We start from the raw sequence: 22,524 nt of genomic DNA, 5'->3' as shown, positions 1-22,524 counted from the left end.
TCTCGGCCCTAGTCGATAGAGGATTAATTCCACCCTTACAACTAAATCTCAACCCACCATACAACTATCCACCAAAAAAGAAAAATGAAAACTAAACACAATACATAACTAGTAAACCAAAGAGTTTAAGTGGCTATGACAGTACTTGAATGCTGTACAGTATGAGTTTTGCGACACCTACAGACACATCAGGTGCATAGCTATCATTCACCCTCCGTTTGTTCCAGAGACGTTTCATTGGCTGCTTCCATCCGTTACTCATTGCTTGCATTCGTGGGTTGGCTTGTCAATCAAAGTGCTATTTTGTTTTCTTCCTGGTTAGCTTCACAGTGACAGAGGAGCAAAAACATTCGGTGAGTGTTCATTACACCTACTTTTCTAATCATGGTAAATTGGACACATAATTTAGAGCTAGCAATGTGGTTATCCGCAGTGATACTCTTCTAAGACACTTGCAATTATTAAGCCAAAGGTAAAAATAACTTGAGCTACGCCAGCCAATAAGCTGTGCCTTTAGATTGGTATGCGACAGCTAGCTAGCTAGAGCTGCAAGCTAAACGCACGATGTATGACATTGCTTGCATAACAACTTTAACGAACCAATAAATATAGATAATAGGCTAGTTAACATCTGATTAGTAGGTGTGGCTAGTAGTTAGAAAGCCATCATACAACCCGGTGTCGTGACTCGTGCGGTGGTGGTGGCCAGCAGCAGCTTTTTTGCTTGTTCACGTGCGTCGCCCTGGGCGCTGCGCAGATTCATTCAATTCTTCTTATCTGAATCTTAAAATTATTTGTATGAGTGTTATTTCACGAAATCAGAGCTCAACCTGGGCAGCATTTTACCCAAGTCCACCCATATGGACATTGTGTGGATCACATGACTATAGAATTGTAGGGCATATCCAAATAGAGTACCACAGAATGAGTCATAATAACCATTCAACCTAGCGGTCAAAGAAGGAAATGGTTCCAATCGTTTTTCCACAATGAATTCTTCCCATAGGGGATTTTAGAAACAGTTAAAATAAGGGCTGTGTTTCGTGTAGGCTCACCCTGGCATGGTGTTTTGATAACCGTGTACATCTCTCTAGGGCAAGGTGACTTATCAATATATTCACTTGTATTTATCCCCCCAAAATGAAATGATAATTAGCTGATAATGTGGCAATCATAAAGACCTACAAATGCCATGATGATTTGGACGAGACTGCTGAATTAAGGTAAAGGTAAGAATCTCTGGATTAACTATCTAATGTTAGCTAAATTTAGTAATTAATGAATTGGCTAAATTCCTTTTAAATGGGCAATTCTGTAAACTGTCTTGTGCCAGTTTTAAATTGACACAATACCTGTTAGCAAAGGTGTCAGCTAGAGATGACAACTTCTACAAATGCACCATTGAGGGCATCCTGTCGGGCTGTATAACCGCCTGGTGCGGAAACGGCACCGTTCGCAACCGCAGGGCTCTCCAGAGCACAACGCATTGCCGGGGGCACATTGCCTGTCCTCCAGGACATTTACAGCACCCGGTGTCACAGGAAGGCCAAGAAGATCATCAAGGACCACAGCCATCCGAGCTACGGCCTGTTCACTCCGGTACCATCTAGAAGACGAGACTGAGAAACAGCTTTTATCTCCAGGCCATCAGACTGTTGAACAGTCACCACTAGCCTTAGTCACTATTCTAGCCGGCTACCACCCGATACTTTACCCTGCACCTTAGAGACTACTGCCCTGTGTACATAGTTATTGAACACTGGTTATTTTAATAAAGTTTGCATACTGTTTTACCAGCTTTAGGTGTATATACTGTATTCTATATAACTACTGCTGTACACACCTTTTCTATCCATATACTGTCTTTTCACACCATTATATTTATGTACATTATATATATTTATTTTCTGTTCTCTGACCTTGCTCATGATGATATTTCTCAATTTTCTGGATTATGTGTGCATTTATTGATTTGTATTGCTAATTATTACTGCACTGTTGGGGCTAGAAACACAAGCATTTTGCTGCACCTGCTATAACATCTGTGTACCTGACCAATAAACTTTGATTTGAGCTCCTCCAAGTGACAATCATTTGAGAGCTGCGCGCTCTTGCTACCCGTCGGATTATTCCGCTCAAACTAGGTTGTGTATGGGCGTGTGTGATTAATCTACATAACAAACTAAGAGCTTCAGGAATTCATCTGTTTTTTCATCATTTTTATACAGTAGCCTAGATTGAAAAATAGCATTATTACAATATTTTTTCACAGGCTGAAGCGGGCCACTGATGTGGATGATTGACTGGCCCGGAGGGTTTCCAAAACCTCCCCTGGCCAGCGGGAAGCCCTGTATGTTGAGCCCTGATCTATATAAAATTTGGATTAGGATTTCTCTGCCCTTTTGTCCTCTTTTGTATATGCCTAACCAGCATGTGACCTTTTGGTCTTTTGCCTCCCTCAGGCATATTTCACACTGATTTGTGAAGGAAGAGAGACCATGTGGATGTCACATGAACAACAAGGATGAGACAAAAACAACTGGGAGTTAACTTGTTGAGGAGAGGACTGCTGCCGCCCTACTTCTCCATCCAACTGGGGATTTGCTGCCTGTCCCACCCTCCACCCAAACATATGCAATGAACAGCACTACTCAGCCCCCTGCCATCATAGACGGGGATGTGGCAGTCAGTTCTGTGTTGGTACCATTCTTCCTCATCACCTTCATCGGGATAGCTGCAGCTGTGGTGAGTGGCTAACAGGGACATCACATGTTGGCCTACATTGATACAGTGAAGAAGTACTACTTTGATGAGCTACAGCTTTTAAAAAAACATTTTTTACCAGCTAAACTACTTCTTTTAAAAAAAATTGCAGGTGATGTATGTGCGCAGGAAGAGAAGGTAACTTGCTTTTATTAATTAATTTTATTCTCTTCTTTATTGCTCTCAGCAGGTGTATGGTTGCTTATTAAATTGGCCAACTCCTTTTGAACAATACCCAGAATTCCTGCAATAATGTCCAAAAAGTGTCTTCTTACATTGGTCTCCAATTCACGGTATACTCCTTTCCTATTGTGTGTTTTAGAATTGACAGGCTCCGGCACCAGTTGCTTCCAGTCTATACCTACGACCCCTCAGAAGAATTACATGAAGTTGAACAGGAAATGCTGTGGAAAGAGGAAGATACTAAGGTATGATTTAACCCTAATCTTTGTCTATGAATCAATTGATAAGCTGCAGTAACATCTGGGATCCCTCCTATGTGGCACTTTTTTATCCCATACGAAAAATAAAACGTGAAACTTTTACAAACACTAGATGGCAACATTGGCCACGCATAAATATAGGCCTTTTTACGTAATGTAGTCACAGATAGAGGAAGGAGACGGAAGTCTCAAAGGATGTATACATCTGAAGCATACATTTAGAACTTCTACTCACCACCAAGTATGGTGATGAGAGGAAGTCCAGTGGCGGGAAGTGTGAGAAGATGGAGCTAGATTAAATTTGGCTGACATTGTGCAAATGTCGATGAAACATTCGATATCAATACAGTTTTCTGTTCCCAAAATGACAATATTTTATGAACAGCGTGCACTAAGTTTTGTAGACTTGACCCTTTGCCAAAGTTTCAAGAACTTGCATTGTTTAGGAGGAGTCCGAAGGCAAATTGAGTTATTGCACATTCACACTTCACAGAGAAGGCGTTCCCTAACGGAAATATGGAAATGCATGCTAAAAAGGGCCAATAAGATCTTGCTAGCCCGTGCTTGGCTCTGCCCACCTCCTTGCTTGTTCTGCCCACTATGCTTCATTTGCTCCCATTGGAAACAACACATATATATTTTTTAAACTCTGCTGGCCAGTATCTTTGATGTAGTAGTATCAAATGGAGCAACTTGTGGCTCATCTTTGTTTGTAATTTTTTTTTTAATAATAAAGAGCTGTAGAATAATCTTTGCTGCCTTTTTAGGAAGATTTTATGAATGATGATATTAACAAATGTAGACATTTATTTGAGAACTTGGTCAAATGTAAAGGTAGGTTTATTTTGCGGAGAGGCGGTACAACTAAGTACCCTCACTTATATGTGAATTAGAGTACGGAGCAGTCTGACTGCTCGTTGGATGCCTTTCTATCTGATTCTTCCAGACAATTTTGTCACCTGACGTGCTATCACTTTACATTTGCGTGCGGTATAAACTGCGTGTCGTCCATGTGGGGGAAAAACTCTGAGCTGGATCTGTTGGAGCTTGAGCTGTTGTTTCCGACATGGGTGTAAGTCAATTCAACTTTAGGCACACTTTGTGGGTCACTTAAGATATTTGCACAAGGTGTTGACTTCAAATGCATACCATATACAACAGCAATGAGGAAGATGAGTTGATCTAAAATCTAGTATGTGTCTTCAGGTGGTGAAGGGTTGGGCACGGTCCTACCAGCAGCAACGTCCCCTGTTGATGAAAGATGCCCATGCATGAGTGTGTTGGAGCAGGACATCGATCTGTGCCATCCTACAGATCAGTGGAGTTAACCCTTGAGATGCCAGATTTGTCAATCATTAAACACAAAGGGGTTTTAGGAAAAGCATGATAAATGGGAACAGCCTGTCATGCCTTTGCATCATCATCTTTGTCATTACCATTATCATCCATCAGTCATCATCTCTGTTGGAGCATTTACTTTGTACAGCGTCAGCCTCTAAGCTAAGGGGAGGTTGGTTATTATGTGAACCTCTGATGCCATGCCCGTTTTCCCGAAAGCCATACCCTAAACCACGACACGTTGGCTAACTACTAGTGGACATTATTTATTTGAGATTATTTATTCATTTTTTTTTTTAACTGTGTTTGTGTGTATGTAGAGGTGGGTGTTACTGAAACATTTGCCTTAATGTCCATTGTTACTGTTTTAAGTAGTACTATACCAGTGAGATTAGCAAAGCCTTGACCTTGGGTGGGATGCTTCCCGTTGTACTACTAGTTTTAGTGGTGTAAAATTAGGTTACTATGTCCCTCACTATTCAATGTCATAAGTTACACAGATGTGCAGTCAATCAATTTGAGTCCTGCAATTTTCCTTGTTTGTTGCACTGTGAATACCATTATCAAAGCAACCAAAATAATACCTCCTCGTCATCATCCAGATATGCGATGATAAAACGGTGGTGAGAAGAGAGAGCAAGATTGTTTCCTTTTCTCTCTCTCTTTTGTTTCACTTGAGTTGTTTCAAACATCACATTCAGAAATAGGATGTGCAGAGAGAGAGAACCCTCTGGCTGTATCTGGGATGTCACATGATGGCCAATGAATGTAGATAGTCAAGCAGCCTCCCCTACCCCACCCACTCCTCTCCATTATTTAGCTGTGACTACTGCCCTAAAAATGTCCTGTCTGGAAGACAGGGCAACAGGATTCTTCTAGCAGAAGAATGTCATAGGCCTGACTGTATGCAGTATTCAGGAAACCTCATGTGTCGTTAAAGAAATGAGTGAACAGTGATTCATCCTTGGATAATGTGCTCTATTCTAGGTTACCCACCTTTCCTCCTTGCATTTGTGAATGTCATATTCAGGATGAGAGATGAAGGCTCCCATTGAAATCAATCATCTTATCAGCGCATGTATATGTATGTAGGAGTCCACTCAATAATTTAAACAGGGAAATATATATCATGTATTTCCATTAATTTGAATGTGGAATTTAGACTTTTGACTTGAATAATTGACTTTTTCCTGAATGCTAATGGCTACGTATTACGCTCCACTATTTATAAAGTCGGAGTTAATTCCCATGCACATTAAACATATAATGCATTCGATTTAAAATGCGGTGTTCTGAAAAGAAAATACAGGATAGACTGATGAAAATACATGTAATTTTGACATCACTTATCAAGATTTTGCACACTATTGTTCAAGACTGATTATTTTTGTTGCTTTCCAATTGAAGCACTAATTGACTGTCCATGAAGTAAACTTGTATGTGTCTTAGTGAGAATATGGACTTTTTATAGATGGTCTGGATGTAAAGTAAAGCAAAAATAAAATGGAAAGGAGTTCCTATCCTGTCTTTGTAATCATTTGATATCAGTAAAAATTGGAGAAACTGAAAGAGCGGTGATAAGCCAATTAGAAACTGTAATAGGTCTAGAGTATACATTAGTCTGGCTTACGTTATTCTCAGAAGACGGTGAAGAGGATGCAGGACAAGACATGACCAAAAAAAAAGTATAAATTCTTGTATTTATTGACCCTTTCTGGATACAAATTGTCATAGTGCGCAATAGAAATATAGACATTGTATATTAAAAAGAATGATCCCATCTCATTAACTTGAATGAATTACATAACATGGATGATGTTGGTACATAGTCAAAATAGTTGCAGCTGTGAATGGATATATGTAATTACCGGAGTTCCACATGAGCATCATGCATCCCAAATGGCACTCTAACTATATAGTGCTCTACTTTTGACCAGGGCTCTGGTCAAAAGTAGTGTACTATAAAGGGAATAGGGTGCCATTGAGGAATGCATACATGGAAAAGCGCCTGGTGCCAAAGCTGCACCGAGGCCTACAACAGAATAACCTGGAGAGAACACCCAGTCTTTGTCACTAAACACACATGACAATCTGAATCAAGCAAACATTTCAGTGCACCAGAAGTAGGATTTATTAAAAAGATAAAACACACTGTCTAATCTACCACAGTCAAACACAAATTTGCAAAGCTGACAGATCTTCATGACTTTACACATTTTTGTGACCCGTCTCTGTACGCTCGCTTTAAAAACAAAGAGGAGCAGAGGGGGGTGTGAGAGCACACCTTCACTAGTAGCTAGGCTAGGCAGTCTTTAAAATACCAAATAACAGTCAGATTAAAAAAAGACCACGTAATACAAACATTTCTCACACACTTGCCAGAGTTTACATTGTACATTTGAAACCAGTTGAAGAATGCAATATGGGAAAGTTTAAAGTAAGCTGTCGTCAAGTGAGGTATGAGATTCTGGGCCTTGTCAGGCCCGTTGCAGTTTTCCGGGTTTTTATAACAGATTGTAGCAGCTTATAGGTTTAAGGAGAGACCCAGTAACTGGACTGTGATCTTGAGATCCCTGACACTGAGAAACACAAACAAAACAACATTGTTTTTCTGGAGTAGACAGCAGACACTGACTATCCTCACAGAAAAAGCAGAATATTTCAACATCCTGTACAAAGTGATGACGACACAACAGGCCTTGTAAAGCAGAGAGAGGAAAAATGGAATGATCAGCTATTATACAGACCCATTGGATAAAACAGTGCCACAACAGTAACAATCCAGCTCCTAGTTTGTTACACAGTTCACCTAGAGCTGACCAAGTGGCCATGGGTTGCAACAAATGCTGTAGACTGGGAGGACCACATTAAGAGGAACAGCAGATGCCACAGAGTTCAAAAAGTTTCCTGGAGTGTTGAGAGAATGTAGCTCCCCAATAAATGAATCCCTACCCATCCTTAAGCCATTACGACATTATTATGATGAGTTTTCGTAGACATCAAAGCAGCACAATTACTCAGGTATTTGAGGGCATGTTATGACCCAGAGGAACACGATAAAACACAATCAGTCTGATCAAATCTTTGATTAGTAACAGTACACTTTAGTTAACACAAGCCTTTTCCAGTGTAGCCCCGAAGAGGCTATAGGGAGACGAGCACAAGCCACATCAGAGGCTAGTTAGGGACAGCTTATTTTGGATGGGAGGGGGTAGGAACAATTCTGCACAATCAAAGAAGTAACAGGGAGAGGTCTAATACAGAGATTTTAAAATGTCTATAATAATATATTTAATGCTCATACTGTATTTTCTCCATATCAGCTTCTCCGCTGGTAAATAGATGTAAGGGATAGATTAAGCACTTCACACTTAAAAACAGCAAGTATAGGCAAAATTCACCTTTTGTCCAATAGAAAACAAGTTTATATGACCCACCAGCTCAAGATACCGGTGTTAGGGAAAAAATGAGTAACACTAAGCCGAGAGAATGTCCTATACACTGTCTTTTGAAAGAAGCGTGTCCAAAAACTCACCAGAACATATTTTTGTCCAGTATAAAAGACTTGCAATACCACGACATACACATTGAGAAACGGTTGTCCGTCACCTGTACTGTGATTCTTTGATAGATATGCTTGTTAAGAAACATCCATTGGTTTTCCAGTGCAGTTGCAAATAGAGGTTGGATGAAGTGTGTTGTTGACCCTCCTTTAGCGAGAAGGCAAGAAAGTGAACCGTAGAAAAGAGGTTGGGGTGGCACCGGTATTGGAGATTCAGCCTAGCTCTGGTTGACAGGAAGTCAGTATGTTGAGTGAGGTAGCATGGGTTGCAAGTTTACTGGTCTTTCTCCGCCTCCTCTTCAGATGATTCCTGGGTTGCCTGTTCCTCCTTTTCCTGAAAAGAAACCAAACACAGACCACAGTCAACCCATGTTTCTACTGGTTCACACCAAAAATATAACACAGTAAGAAAAAGGGATCTCATCAAATATAAGTCACAAGAAGTGCATCAATCTTTCAACTACAATAACTGCCTTGCAATATGAACAACGGTATCTATTGGGAGTCTTTAGGATTTGGGAGGGACTTGTACAGTGGCCTTGCTAGTGAAACATCGGAGTATTGAAGTGGAAGAAGGAGTGTGCATGTTGATCACATCTCACTGATAAACAAAACCAGCGTGAAAGTCCCTAGAGCCCCCAGGGGAGGACTTGGCCATCTGTAGTGACTCATCTGAGTGGTGAGTCACACAGTGAGGCATCCTTCGCTCCCTCCCTCCCGCTTTACCCCCCCTCTACCTCAAACTCCCACCGACTCCTCCCACTCTGGCGCAGGAGAGTCCATTCATAAAAAGAGAGCCCAGTTAGGTGGGTAACTATGGGTCATTCCCCGCTGTGACTAATGCAACACAGGCTTCTGGGAGTAGGCTACACTCACGCTTATTTTATTTAAGGCCCGAGTATGCTTACAGTGGAGGCAAAGTTCGGTTGGTTTGTGCCGGATTAAACTGTAGTTTTTAAATAATTTTGCAACAATTCCTTTATCCTAGACATTTTTTGAAGAATGGAGTGAAATATGTATCACTATGTCAACAGTGATGTATGAAATTGTAGTTAAGCCCATTAAAAAAAATGTAATAGATTTAACTTAAACATGTATTTCCAACTATACCTAGTCGGTTTCAAAGACTCACTCAAGACAATGAACTCAACATACACTTGTGCAGAAATCAATAGTAATAAAAAAAACCAGAAGATTGGATGTGTAAATATGTATAAAATACTATGTACATAACACAAAGCATATACAATACGGACCAATGGATCTGTGTTTCCAATCAGTAACAGTGGTTCACTCCAGTGCAATATCGAATCAATAAACAGCATGTCTGTAAGGCAAAGACAGTTCCTCAATAGCTTTATAACATAGCATAAACAGAAATGCATAGCATCCTTTAATACGTCTCTCAGTCCAGTGCAGGCTTGCTTGCCAAGACTTCCATGAGCTCTTTCTGCTGGCTCTCAATCAGGCCCGGGAGATATACAGACTTAAAACATTTGTATAGATCTGGCGGATAACTGGCCTCAAATGTAACCATAGCTTCCAGCATACGGCTTGCATGCAAACTATTCCCTAGCCTCCCTCTCGCCTGCTCAATCTTTTCACCCTGTTGTAAATACAATGAATACATTTTGACGATGGAAAGACAGCGCACATAAGGGTCCTCAGAGTCCGAGGTCTCCTCTGGGGTTTGTTCTCCCTTAAAGATAAATAAAGAAAAAGACATGAGTCTTTTAGTACAGTTAGGTACAGCTAAGGGTTACAGTTTCATCAACAACAAATTCAATACCACAAAACACCTAATGAACACATTCTCCTTAACGCAAAGCTCAACTACAAGCAAAGCTAGATTATTAACATTGCTTACCTCGTCCCAGCTGTCTTCAGAATCGCGTGAAGACGAGTCCCACGGGTCAGTTTTTAGGCCAAAATTTGCCAAATCCTAATTTCGGAGCTATCAGTGCCATCTGGAATGTGCGTTGTTTCAAAGAGGACATGACAGACTCCAGGTGTAGTTGACTTCACACCTGGTAGCTGGTTGTTGCAAACAGAAAAGGTTAAGTTGAAAGTTTTAATTTGCACACAATGGTTGCCATGTTTTTTTTTATGGTGGAAGAGCAGTGAAACCGTCCCACAACTTTATTCAACCAATCACAGGGGTTGAAGATAAGCAGAAGCCACTGGGGTTGAAGTTCGCCTGGGACGACGAGTTTGATTGTTCGTTTACGTCCTTTTGTTTCTACGAACAAGCCAAATTTCGCTGTAAGCATGCTAACTTAACTTCTTATGGCTGCAGGTGCAGTATTGAGTAGGTTGGATGATTGCTAATCATCCAAGCTACTCAACATAATTGCTAATATATGGATATTATTATTCGTATTGGATAGAAAACACTCTGAAGTTTATAAAACTGTTTGAATGATGTCTGTGAGTATAACAGAACTCATATTGCAGGCAAAAACCTGAGAAAAAATCCAAACAGGAAGTGGGAATTCTGAGGTCGGTAGATTTTCAACACAGCCCCTATTGAACAAACAGTGGGATATGGATGAGTTTGCACTTCCTACGGCTTCCACTAGATGTCAACAGTCTGTAGAACCTTGTCTGACGCCTCTACTGTGAAGTGGGGCCTAAGGAGACAGGAAATAGTCAGGTCTACCATGGCCTGGCCATGCTCTGACCATGCGCGTTCACATGAGAGGGAGCTATGTTCCATTGCCCATCTGAAGTCAATGTAATTCTCCGGTTGGAACATTATTCAAGATTTATGTTAAAAACATTCTAAAGATTGATTCAACACATCGCTTGACATGTTTCTACTGACTGTTACGGAACTTTTGGACATTTCATCTGCTTTTAGTGAACGCGCTTCCTAACGTTGGATTTGTTTACCAAACACGCTAACAAAAATAGCTATTTGGACATAAATGATGGACATTACCGAACAAAACAAACATTTCTTGTGGAAGTGGGAGTCCTGGGAGTGCATTCCGACGAAGATCAGCAAAGGTAAGTGAAGATTTATAATGCTTTTTATGAGTTTTGTTGATTGCACAATTTGGCGGGTAACTGTATGGCTTGCTTTTGTGGCTGAACGCTGTTTTCAGATTATTGAATATTGTGCTTTTGCCGTAAAGCTTTTTGAAATCTGACACAGCGGTTGCATTAAGAACAAGTGTATCTTTAATTCTATGTAAAACATGTATCTTTCATCAAAGTTTATGATGAGTATTTATGTTATTTGACGTGGCTCTCTGCAATTTCTCAGGATATTTTGGAGGCATTTCTGAACATGGCGCCAATGTAAACTGAGGTTTTTGGATATAAATATGAACTTTATCGAACAAAACATATATGTATTGTGTAACATGAAGTCCTATGAGTGTCATCTGATGAAGATCATCAAAGGTTAGTGATTCATTTTATCTCTATTTCTGCTTTTTGTGACTCCTGTCTTTGGCTGGAAGAATGACTGTGTTTGTCTGTGATTTTTCTGTGACCTAACATAATTGTTTGTGGTGCTTTCGGACACTTTGGTGGGATTAACAACAAGATTATCTTGAAAATGGTATAAAATACATGTATGTTTGAGGAATTTTAATTATGAGATTTCTGTTGTTTGAATTTGGCGCCCTGCACTTTCACTGGCTGCTGTCATATCATCCCGTTAACGGGATTGCAGCCATAAGAAGTTAAGACCTTCGGGATTTCTAACAGCAGTGAGCATGTGGAGGGGAACCAAACAGTGACAATTTAAGAGTGAGTCAGAGTCAAGGGGGGATTAGTTAAAGGTAATATTAACACCTATGATAATAAGAGCTACTCTTACCTCTTTCTTGGGTCTTCCCCTGCGTTTCATCCCTGCAGTTGAGGCTGCTGGTGCCTTCTGTAAAATGAGGGAAGAAAAACAAACAATTAATCTAACTGCACAGAAACCTGCTAATCTACTGTCACTAGAGGGCACTAATACTCATAGTAGGAAGCAGATGGTTTGAGGGCATTAGGTTCATTGGCTATTATCTCGGAATCTGACAGGAACTGCACACAGGGCACTCCAGCTCGCTGGCCACCTGGTCTGGGGCTCAGAGACAGCTGGTGAAACTGGGCAAGAAGAAACGAGCCCACTTCAGATCCATCCTTGCACACAGGGTTGGGTAGGTTAGTTTCTAAATGTAATCTGTTAGTTACTAGTTACATATCTATAATTGTAATCAGTAATGTAACTTTTTGATTACCCAAATCCATACTTTCCTTTACTTTTAGAATACTTTCACCTTATTAAGAGGCATGAGAAGACAAAAGGGATCCATCAAACGCATTTGGTGTGTCATCATAGTGGTCCCTGACTTATGGTCAGACTCGCTCACGTGGGAAAAGTGAAAATCTTTTTTCAATGCTGAATTGAATGTCATTGAGAAAACAGAAAGGTTTCTTTATTATGTCTCATCTTTTAACTAAATGCAATCTATTAGCTTCCTAAATGTAACTAGTTATATCTAGCTGTCCGATAACATGTTCTGATGGAATGGCTTGTCCTGCACTTTGTTAAAACCCAGGGTGCATTGAGTGAATGTTGAAAAAATATTTTGGTTCCTTTCTAAACGTGTTAAAAATGTTTTAAAAAATTCAATGCTGAATTGAATGTCATTGAGAAAACAGAAAGGTGTATATTTTTTGCAAACATCCTTTCTGAATTTAAAAGTAATCCAAGAAGTAATGTAGTTTTTCAAAAGTAATATTTTTGCTGGTAATGTAACAGTATTTTTGTCAATCAGATTACATGTAAACAGTTACTCCCCAACCCTGCTTGCACATAAACACACATGCATATATACACACATATATCCTTTTCCTGCACACACACAGCGCCTAGAGGAGCGTGGGGGGTTGGGGCGAGGGATAGAACTTGTCTGTTGCTATGGTGATGTGAGGGAGAAAAGAACTAGGGCTGTGTGTTGGGGGGTAATGTCAGCTTGCGGCCTCTGCACCTGCACCACACTGTGCATGACAAGCTACAGGAAGCTGGAGGACAGGAAGTCAGGGGGAATTAACTGAAAAAAATGAGCGTCTCTTTAAGCAGCCAGTAAACCCAAGATCTTACAAATGGAAGCTCTGGCCCTGCTATTTTTAAGACTTGAGGTGAAAAGGGCCAAAATAATTACAGTTAACCTATAAATCATACTTAACAGGACATCCTTTCAACAGGAGGAGGTTAAACAGTGGTGGAAAAAGTACCCAATTGTCATATTTGAGTAAAAGTAAAGATGCCTTAATAGAAAATGCCTCAAGTAAAAGTAATCCAGTAAAATACTACTTGAATAAAGTCTAAAAGTATTTGGTTTTAAGTATCAAAAGTAAAAGTAATAATAATAATTTCAAATTCCTTATATTAAGCAATCCAGACATCACTTTTTTTTTTACTGATAGCCAGGGGCACTCTCCAACACTTAAGACATAATTTACAAACAAAGCATTTGTGTTTAGTGTGTCCGCCAGATCAGAGGCAGTAGGGATGACCAGGGATGTTCTCTTGATAAGTGTATGAATTGGACAAATTTCCAGTCCTGCTAAGCATTCAAAATGTAACGAGTACTTTTGGGTGTCAGAGAAAATGTATGGAGTAAAAAGTACATGATTTTCTTTAGGAATGTAGTGGAATAAATGTAAAAGTTGTCAAAAAATGTAGATAGTAAAGTACAGATACCCCAAAAGTATTTTTACATAAATACTTTACACCTATTAGATTAGCTACCACTGTGATCCTTAAAGATAATCAACAGTCATGGGTACATGACAATTTCTTAGTACTTGAGGATGAGGTTGAAAACTCGGGTAGTATCAAGTTAAAACCACAGGGACATCTAAAACTATAGGAGCTGGCGACAGCTGTTCCATCTGACCCTAATGGTAATCTATGGTCAACAGTGGCCTGCACGATCAAATGTCTAATGTGGTTTTTGCAGGATGACTGAAAGGTGGCTGCCAAGCCTAGTTGACAGTCTAGCAGGTTAAATTCATTCGGTTGAGTAAAATAGGGCTAACATATTGCCTTACCTTGCCCTTGGTGACAGTCTTGTTCTTGCTACCCTTTGGCCTTCCCCTGGGCCTCTTTGGAGTAGGGGACCCACTGGGCTCCTGAAAGAAAAATATGGGAAATGGTCAGGTGGACAGCACAGCGTTACATTTGAACAGTCAAAGATGCCAACGCATAAAATGGTGGTTCTATAGTTGTTGCGCCCAAAGGTTTGACACTATGGACGTAATGATGAATGAAGTGTCTTTTTATGGAGGGCAAACAACTCAGTCTAATTCCATGTATGATGTGATACGACATGCAGCTTCTTACATGGAATACTTTGTTATTCATGACACTAAGAGTGCACTGTTCAAGGTCAGTGCAACTGACACCTGTTGCTACTTTAAGACTAACAGGTGGTCACAGCTACATTGCCAAGTTCCATTAACTGTAACAAGCTGACAGTGGTTTAGATGACAGTGGTTTAGATCAGACCAAAAATATAGTAGTTGTAAATAAGAGGTAGTATGTAGGGAGTATTGGTATAGTATAACACAAAGATAATATACCACTGTGCAGACCTGTGTTCAGAATAGACTTCTAGGGCAGATTTAACTGTTGCGTCAATTGCAAAACTCATTAGTCCAAAACAATACATTCAATGTAACAAAAATGCTAACATGATCACTCAACAGGGATGGTGGTGGTTCAACAGCAAACACAAATAAACATGATTAATGCATTTGGCTGTATATTATGGAGGTGCAGGTTTTTATTACCTCCTCAGTCTGTTTACAGCAGCAGCTACTAGCAACAACGCAATCCAATACCAACAACACCCTCAGGAGAGTGACAGCAACATGGACCAATCATTGCTTCTACTCCGCTTACATAAACCAATCAGTTAGAAGCAGAGGTGGGGTATGTGGGTTACCACTGGTTTAAGGGGTTCAGGTTACATATCAATGACAGCCTGCCAGACCACAGGTTGATTGTCATTACATATGCACACAGCCAGGCCTGGTGAGGAGGGGGTGGGGGAAGGTAAAAAGAGAGACCTATCCAGTGACTCTTTACACTAAGTCACATCAAGAGAAATGACACAATGAAGTCAGGAGTCCTCCATGGTGAAACTACATAGGAATAAGACACCTCTGACGGGCAACACTACTGCTTTCGGTGGGTTCTGAAACCTGCTGCAGGATCAGGTTTTGGTTGACCAGTTAACTTAACCAGGAAAACTCTGTGCTCTAGTTGTTGTGGGCATAACCAGGCCCGGGAGCCATAACCAAGTAGGACACAGACTGTTTCCTGGTCGCACATGATCTATCATACGGAAGAAAGGTGGTGTTGTTTTATGAAGCTACTTACATCACAACCACTTTTCACCTGTGGCTGTTTCCTTGGTCTTCCACGTCCCCTCTTCTCTGCTCCCTCCTCTTTTGGTGAGATGGTACCCTTGTCACTCATGTTGATTTGTAATCCTGAGATTAAAAAAGGAAAATAACATTTTAATAATAGGGTCGATTTTCACAATGCATGTAAATAACATATACCACAATATCATACTAAGAAATCTCCAGAACAACAATACTGACTCTTATTTTTTGTTATTACATTAGCAGTCTTATTACAGTGTAATTACATAGTAGGTAGAGTGCCATAATAATGTATATTGCATTTGACTTATCCCAATGTATTTGCAGCACTGTTTGTCTCATTTGTGCTCCATTAGTGGTATAGGCTACTGATAAATAAACGGGGGATGCCAGTCAACCAGCTTGTGTGAACGATTCTATTGCCCAGGGTCTCCCAAACGAGGTCCTGGGGCCCCCCACCCTGGGTGCACGTTAGCCATAGGACTACACAGCTGATTAAAAACAATCAAAGCTTAATAATGAGCTGGTTATTTGAATCAGCTGTGTAGTGCCAGGGCAAAAACAAAACGTGCACCCAGGGGGGGCCCCAGGACAGAGTTTGGGAAACTCTGGTATAGCCTACATACAGCAGGATTCCGCGCGCAACGGAGACCGTGTATACCAAGCAAGTAGTGAAATGTCCTGGCTTGGTGTAGGCTGCAACAGCTCAGCAATGTTTAAAGCCCAGTCGCTACGGATACCCAGTAGATTCAGTGCGCAGAATAGGCAAATGAAAACAAAAAGAGGATAAACGAGGTAGACCGTCTCTCGAAATTCAGTCGGAATAGACTGTATGCAATATCGTTGTTTGAGTACAAAAATCAGCACACCAACGTTATCAAATAACATTTACAACATTCACGCTTATCAGCCTATCGAATTATATGTCAAAATAACACGCAGACGTGACCGTATGCAAGGTCAGCTTTGTGTTCACCGCAATGGTTTGGATTACTCCTACCTTGATCCCTTGAAGATTATGGCCCTCGAACGAATTCCCGCACAAACCAGTCGCTAGTTTTACCGGTTGAATCCTTTAACTAAAGCTCTTGTTATATATTCGACAGAGACTACACAACGCCCGCCCCTTAAATTCCAGTCTGTGCAGCACAGCAACTAGAGAAGCAGACTATAGAATAGAGCCCCTAGACTAGAAGTAAAACATATTGTAGAATGTTTTATTTACCTGATTTAAAATTTAAGCTGCCGATTCAAAGCGTGCTAAAAATAGCTGTCTGTCTCTCTTCAAGATAAAGGAAATGCGCCAGCCTCAAGGAGTTTAGGGCAATTTAAAGAGGCGTCCTCACAGTAGCGATAACATTGAGGGCGGAGATATGATAAGTGGGCCACCCCAACACCCGTCATCCACCCCCAACCCCAGGTGGGCCCTGGAATCGAACCCACTACCCTGGCGTTACAAGCGACATGCTCTACCAACTGAGATACAAAATACTACCCCAGCAATATAAAATTATTAAATATTTCCCTAGGTTTATGTAGCTTCAACTCATATTTTTTTTAATGTGATGTTTCTTTCATAGAAAGTAATTCCTAGATGACTACAAACAGTACTGGTCAAACGTTTGGACACACCTACTAATTCCAGGGTTTTACTTTATTTGACTATTTTCTACATTGTAGAATCAGAGTGAAGACATCAAAACTATGAAAAACACATGGAATCATGTAGTAACCAAAAAAGTTTTAAACATAAAAATGTATTTTATATTGGAGATTCTTCAAAGTAGCCACCCTTTGCCTTGATGACAGCTTTGCACACTCTTGGTATTCTCTCAACCAGCTTCATGAGGTAGTCGCCCGGAATGCCTTTCAATTAACAGGTGTGCCTTGTTAAAAGTTAATTTGTGTAATTTATTTCCTTCTTAATGCGTTTGAGCCAATCAGTTGTGTTGTGACAAGGTACGAGTGGTATACAAAAGATAGCCCTATTTGGTAAAAGACCAAGTCCATATTATTTTAAGAACAGCTCAAATAAGCAAAGAGAAACGACAGTCCATCATTACTTTAAGACATGAAGGTCAGTCAGTACAGAACATTTCAAGAACTTTGAAAGTTTCTTCAAGTGCAGTTGCAAAAACCATCAAGCCTATGATGAAACTGGCACTCATGACTGCCACAGGAAAGGAAAACCCAGAGTTACTTTGCTGCAGAGGATAAGTTCATTAGAGTTACCAGTTCGGATTGAATGACCTTCAAGTAATGAAGGACTGTCACGACTTAGAAGTCGGTCCCTCTCCTTGTTCGGACGGTGTTCGGCAGTCGACATCACCGATCTTCTAGCCATCACTGATCCATTTTTAATTTTCCATTGGTTTTGTCTTGTCTTCCTTCACATCTGGTTTCAATCCCATCAATTATATGTTGTGTATTTAACCCTCTGTTTCCCATCATGTCCTTGTCAGAGATTGTTTGTTTTGTATGTTCGTGATTTATGTATTGGTGCGCGACGGGTTCTTGTACCCATTTTTATTTATTATGTACTTTGATTTTGGAGTTTTGTTAAAGGCTATTAAACTACTCCATTTTTACCAAGTTCGATTCTCCTGCGCCTGACTTCCCTGCTACCTACAGACACGACATTACAGAATCTCTGACCCAATTATGGAGTCAGCAGGAAAAGGTACCCCGGCCATGGAGGTGGAGGAGCGCATCCAGGGTCATGAGGTAAAGCTTCACCATCTGGGCGTCGCCATGGATCGCGTTGTCCAGACTATGGACCGCTGGGAGAGACAGGGAGTTCTTCCAGCGCCTCCACCAGCACAACCGGGGTCTCTCTTGAGCGCCCCTTTCTCACCTGAACCCAGTAGGATCCGTCTCTCCATGACACAGGAGTACGACGGGATTGCTGCCTACTGCCAGGGTTTCCAACTAAACATCTATCTGGCCACGGTCCACCCAGCTCCATCGGACCGTGAGAAGGTGTCCGCCCTCGTCTCGTGCCTCACCGGGAAAGCCCTGGAGTGGGCCAACGCCGTGTGGAGAGAGGGAGATGCGGCGTTGGACCGTTTTGAGGAGTTCCCCCGCCGTTTCCGGACAGTCTTCGACCACCCACCCGAGGGCAGAGCGGTGGGTGAGTGCCTCTACCATCTGAGGCAGGAGACGAGGAGCGCACAGGAGTTTGCCCTGGAGTTTACGACCCTGGCTGCCGGCGCGGGATGGAACAACAGGGCCCTGATCTACCGCTGCAGTTTGCGTGAGGACGTCTGTCGGGAGCTGGCCTGCAGAGACACCATCCTCACGTTCAACCAGCTGGTGGACCTGTCCATCCGGCTGGACAACCTGCTGGCTACTCGCGGATGTCCAGATCGGGGTCTGGTGGTTCCATCCTCCCGCACCCGCTCTCCGATACCAATGGAGCTGGGAGGGGCGGTGCGCAGGGAGACCGGAGGGGGTTTCCGCTCGTGCACCATCTGTGGCTGCAGAGGTCACACTGCTGGTCAGTGCCGGGTTGGTTCCTTTGGGAAGCGAGGCAGTAGGCAGGGTACTCTGGTGTCACCCCAGGTGAGCTGGCACCATTCTCACCCAGAGCTCTCTGTTGCACATGTTTGTGTCTGTCACTTTTCCTGAGTTTTCCCCTCATTCCCAGCATAAGGCGCTCTTCGATTCAGGTGCGGCTGGGAATTTCATTGATAGAGCGTTAGCTCATAGTTTAGGGATCCCCATTGTTCTCGTGGATGTGCCTTTCCCCATTCACGCCTTAGATAGTCGACCATTAGGGTCAGGGTTAATTAGGGAGGTCACCGCTCCTTTGGGTATGGTGACGCAGGGGGGTCACACGGAGAAAATGTATATTTTCCTTGACTCTCCTGCGTTTCCCATGGTGCTGGGCCTACCCTGGTTAGCTTGTCATAACCCCACTGTTTCTTGGCCACAGAGGACTCTCACGGGGTGGTCGCGAGAGTGCTCAGGTAGGTGTTTAGGGGTTTCCGTTGGTGCTACTACGGCGGAGAGTCCAGACTAGGTCTCCACCGTGCGCATTCCCCCTGAATATGCCGATTTGGCTCTCGCCTTCTCAATTACCACCTCATCGACGGGGCGATTGTGCGATAGATCTCCTGGTAGACGCTGCACTTCCCAGGAGTCACGTTTATCCCCTCTCACAGGCGGAGACGGAGGCTATGGAAACATATGTCTCCGAATCCCTGCGTCAGGGGTACATTCGGTCCTCCACTTCACCCGTCTCCTCAAGTTTCTTTTTTGTGAAGGAGGGAGGTCTGCGTCCGTGTATTGACTACCGGGGTCTTAATCAGATCACGGTGAGGTATAGTTACCTGCTACCGCTCATAGCCACAGCGATAGAGTCAATGTACGGTGCGCGCTTCTTCACAAAACTAGATCTCAGGAGCGCTTACAATCTGGTGCGTATCCGAGAGGGAGACGAGTCGAAGACGGCTTTTCGTACCACCTCTGGGCACTAGGAGTACCTCGTCATGCCGTACGGGTTGATGAATGCGCCATCAGTCTTCCAAGCTTTTGTAGACAAGATGTTCAGGGACCTGCACGGGCAGGGTGTAGTGGTGTATATTGATGACATTCTGATATACTCCGCTACACGCGCCGAGCATGTTTCCCTGGTGCACAAAGTGCTTGGTCGCCTGTTGGAGCATGACCTGTACGTCAAGGCTGAGAAATGCCTGTTTTTCCAACAGTCCGTCTACTTCCTAGGGTATCGCATTTCCACGTCAGGGGTGGAGATGGAGAGTGACCGCATTGCAGCCGTGCGTAATTGTCCAACTCCCACCACGGTAAAGGAGGTCTAGCCAACGACTATCGGAGGTTTATCCGGGGTTTTGGTCAGGTAGCGGCTCCCATTACTTCACTGCTGAAGGGGGGTCTGGTGCGCTTGCAGTGGACAGCTGAGGTGGACAGGGCTTTCAGTCACCTGAGGGCTTTGTTTACCTCGGCTCCCGTGCTGGCCCATCCGGATCCCTCTTTGGTGTTCATAGTGGAGGTGGATGCATCCGAGGCTGGGATAGGAGCTGTGCTCTCTCAGGTACGCCACCGAAGCTCCGCCCTTGTACCTTCTTCTCAAAGAAGCTCAGCCCGGCGGAGCGAAACTATGACGTGGGGGACCGGGAGTTGTTGGCTGTTGTCAAGGCCCTGAAGGCGTGGAGACATTGGCTTGAGGGGGCTAGACACCTTTTTCTCATCTGGACTGACCACCGCAATCTGGAGTACATCCGGGCGGCGAGGAGACTGAACCCTCGCCAGGCAAGGTGGGCCATGTTTTTCACCCGGTTTGTGTTTACCCTTTCTTACAGACCAGGATCCCAGAACATTAAGGCAGACGCATTGTCCCGGCTGTATGACACAGAGGAGCGGCCCATGGATCCCACTCCAATACTCCCAGCCTCTTGTTTGGTGGCGCCGGTAGTGTGGGAGTTGGACGCGGACATTGAGCAGGCGTCACGTACAGAGCCCGCTCCCCCTCAGTGTCCAGCTGGGCGTCTGTACGTTCCGTCTGCTGTCCGCGATCGGCTGATCTATTGGGCCCACATGTCACCCTCCTCTGGTCATCCTGGGATCGGTCGGACGGTGCGCTGTCTTAGTGGGAAGTACTGGTGGCCCACTTTAGCTAAGGACGTTAGGGTTTATGTTTCCTCCTGCTCGGTGTGTGCCCAGTGCAAGGCTCCTAGACACCTGCCCAGAGGTAAGTTACAACCCTTACCCGTTCCACAACGGCGGTGGTCGCACCTGTCGGTGGATTTCCTAACCGATCTTCCACCTTCACAGGGTAACACCACGATCCTGGTCGTGTGGATCGTTTTTCTAAGTCCCGTCGTCTCCTCCCTTTGCCCGGTCTCCCTACGGCCCTACAAATTGCGGAGGCCCTGTTTACACACGTCTTCCGGCACTACGGGGTGCCTGAGGATATAGTGTCTGATTGGGGTCCCCAGTTCACGTCAAGGGTCTGGAAGGCGTTCATGGAACGTCTGGGGGTCTCGGTCAGCCTTACCTCAAATTTTCACCCCGAGAGTAACGGGCAGGTGGAGAGAGTTAACCAGGATGTGGGTAGGTTTCTGAGGTCTTATTGCCAGGACTGGCCGGGGGAGTGGGCGGTGTTCGTGCCCTGGGCAGAGATGGCCCAGAACTCGCTCCGCCACTGCTCCACTAACCTTTCTCCCTTTCAGTGTGTATTGAGGTATCAGCCGGTTCTGGCTCCTTAGCATCAGTCAGACCGAGGCTCCTGCGGTGGACGACTGGTTCCGGCGCGCGGAAGAAACATGGGACGCCGCCCATGTCCACCTTCAGCGTGCCGTACTACGCCAGAAAATTGGCGCAGACCGTCACTGCAGTGAGGCTCCGGTGTTTGCACCGGGGGACAGGGTCTGGCTCTCGACCCGAAACCTGCCCCTCCGCCTGCCCTGTCGGAAGCTGGGTCCGCGGTTTGTGGGGACATTTAAAGTTCTGAGGAGAGTGAACAAGGTATGTTACAGGTTACAGCTTCCCCCCGATTACCGCATTAACCCCTCGTTCCATGTGTCTCTCCTCAGGCCGGTGGTGGCTGGCCCACTCCAGGAGTCTGAGGTGCGGGAGGTTCCTCCACCCCCTCTGGACATCGAGGGGGCCCCGGCGTACTCCGTTCGTTCCATACTGGATTTGAGACATCGGGCGAGGGGCCTTCAGTACCTCGTGGACTGGGAGGGGTATGGTCCGGAGGAGAGATGCTGGGTTCCGGTGGAGGACGTGTTGGATCCTTCCATGCTGCGAGATTTCCACTGTCTCCATCCGGATCGCCCTGCGCCTCGCCCTCTGGGTCGTCCCCGAGGTCGGTGCCGACGCGCTGCTGGGGGGGGGGGGGGGGGGTACTGTCACGACTTCCGCCGAAGTCGGTCGACGACACCGATCTTCTAGCCATCACTGATCCATTTGTCATTTTCCATTGGTTTTATCTTGTCTTCCTTCACACCTGGTTTCAATCCCATCAATTACATGTTGTGTATTTAACCCTCTGTTTCCCAT

The 22,524-nt window shown here is 43.7% G+C and overlaps 2 protein-coding genes across 5 annotated transcripts; one reads left to right on the top strand and one right to left on the bottom strand.

Moving 5' to 3' along the window:
• The first annotated feature begins 272 nt into the window (after positions 1-272).
• Positions 273-6,064, top strand: LOC120061186 (small integral membrane protein 29-like). 2 transcript variants are annotated; one of them, XM_039010792.1, is made up of 6 exons: positions 273-353; positions 2,463-2,745; positions 2,876-2,901; positions 3,086-3,191; positions 4,153-4,278; positions 4,413-6,064. In XM_039010792.1, the coding sequence occupies exons 2-5, from the start codon at positions 2,638-2,640 to the stop codon at positions 4,234-4,236; spliced, it is 324 nt and encodes a 107-aa protein (XP_038866720.1). In that variant the 5' UTR covers positions 273-353; positions 2,463-2,637; the 3' UTR covers positions 4,237-4,278; positions 4,413-6,064. The 2 variants fall into 2 exon arrangements, with proteins under 2 accessions (XP_038866720.1, XP_038866721.1); XM_039010793.1 differs by lacking the exon at positions 4,153-4,278.
• Positions 6,065-6,225: 161 nt separating this feature from the next.
• Positions 6,226-16,824, bottom strand: LOC120060703 (high mobility group protein HMG-I/HMG-Y-like). Of its 3 annotated transcripts, none has more exons than XM_039010106.1 (5): positions 16,502-16,656; positions 15,494-15,606; positions 14,161-14,241; positions 11,936-11,992; positions 6,226-8,440 (listed from the first exon to the last, which is right to left on the bottom strand). In XM_039010106.1, exons 2-5 carry the CDS (start codon positions 15,590-15,592, stop codon positions 8,381-8,383), a joined length of 297 nt encoding a protein of 98 aa, XP_038866034.1. In that variant the 5' UTR covers positions 15,593-15,606; positions 16,502-16,656; the 3' UTR covers positions 6,226-8,380. The 3 variants fall into 3 exon arrangements, with proteins under 3 accessions (XP_038866034.1, XP_038866033.1, XP_038866032.1); XM_039010105.1 differs by lacking the exons at positions 6,226-8,440; positions 16,502-16,656 and adding exons at positions 9,909-10,140; positions 16,727-16,824; XM_039010104.1 differs by lacking the exon at positions 6,226-8,440 and adding an exon at positions 9,909-10,140.
• Between the last annotated feature and the right edge of the window lie 5,700 nt (positions 16,825-22,524).

This window comes from Salvelinus namaycush, chromosome 16 (assembly GCF_016432855.1).
Source record: "Salvelinus namaycush isolate Seneca chromosome 16, SaNama_1.0, whole genome shotgun sequence".
NCBI classification, from domain to species: domain Eukaryota; kingdom Metazoa; phylum Chordata; class Actinopteri; order Salmoniformes; family Salmonidae; genus Salvelinus; species Salvelinus namaycush.
This window is presented reverse-complemented; position numbering and strand designations above follow the sequence as displayed.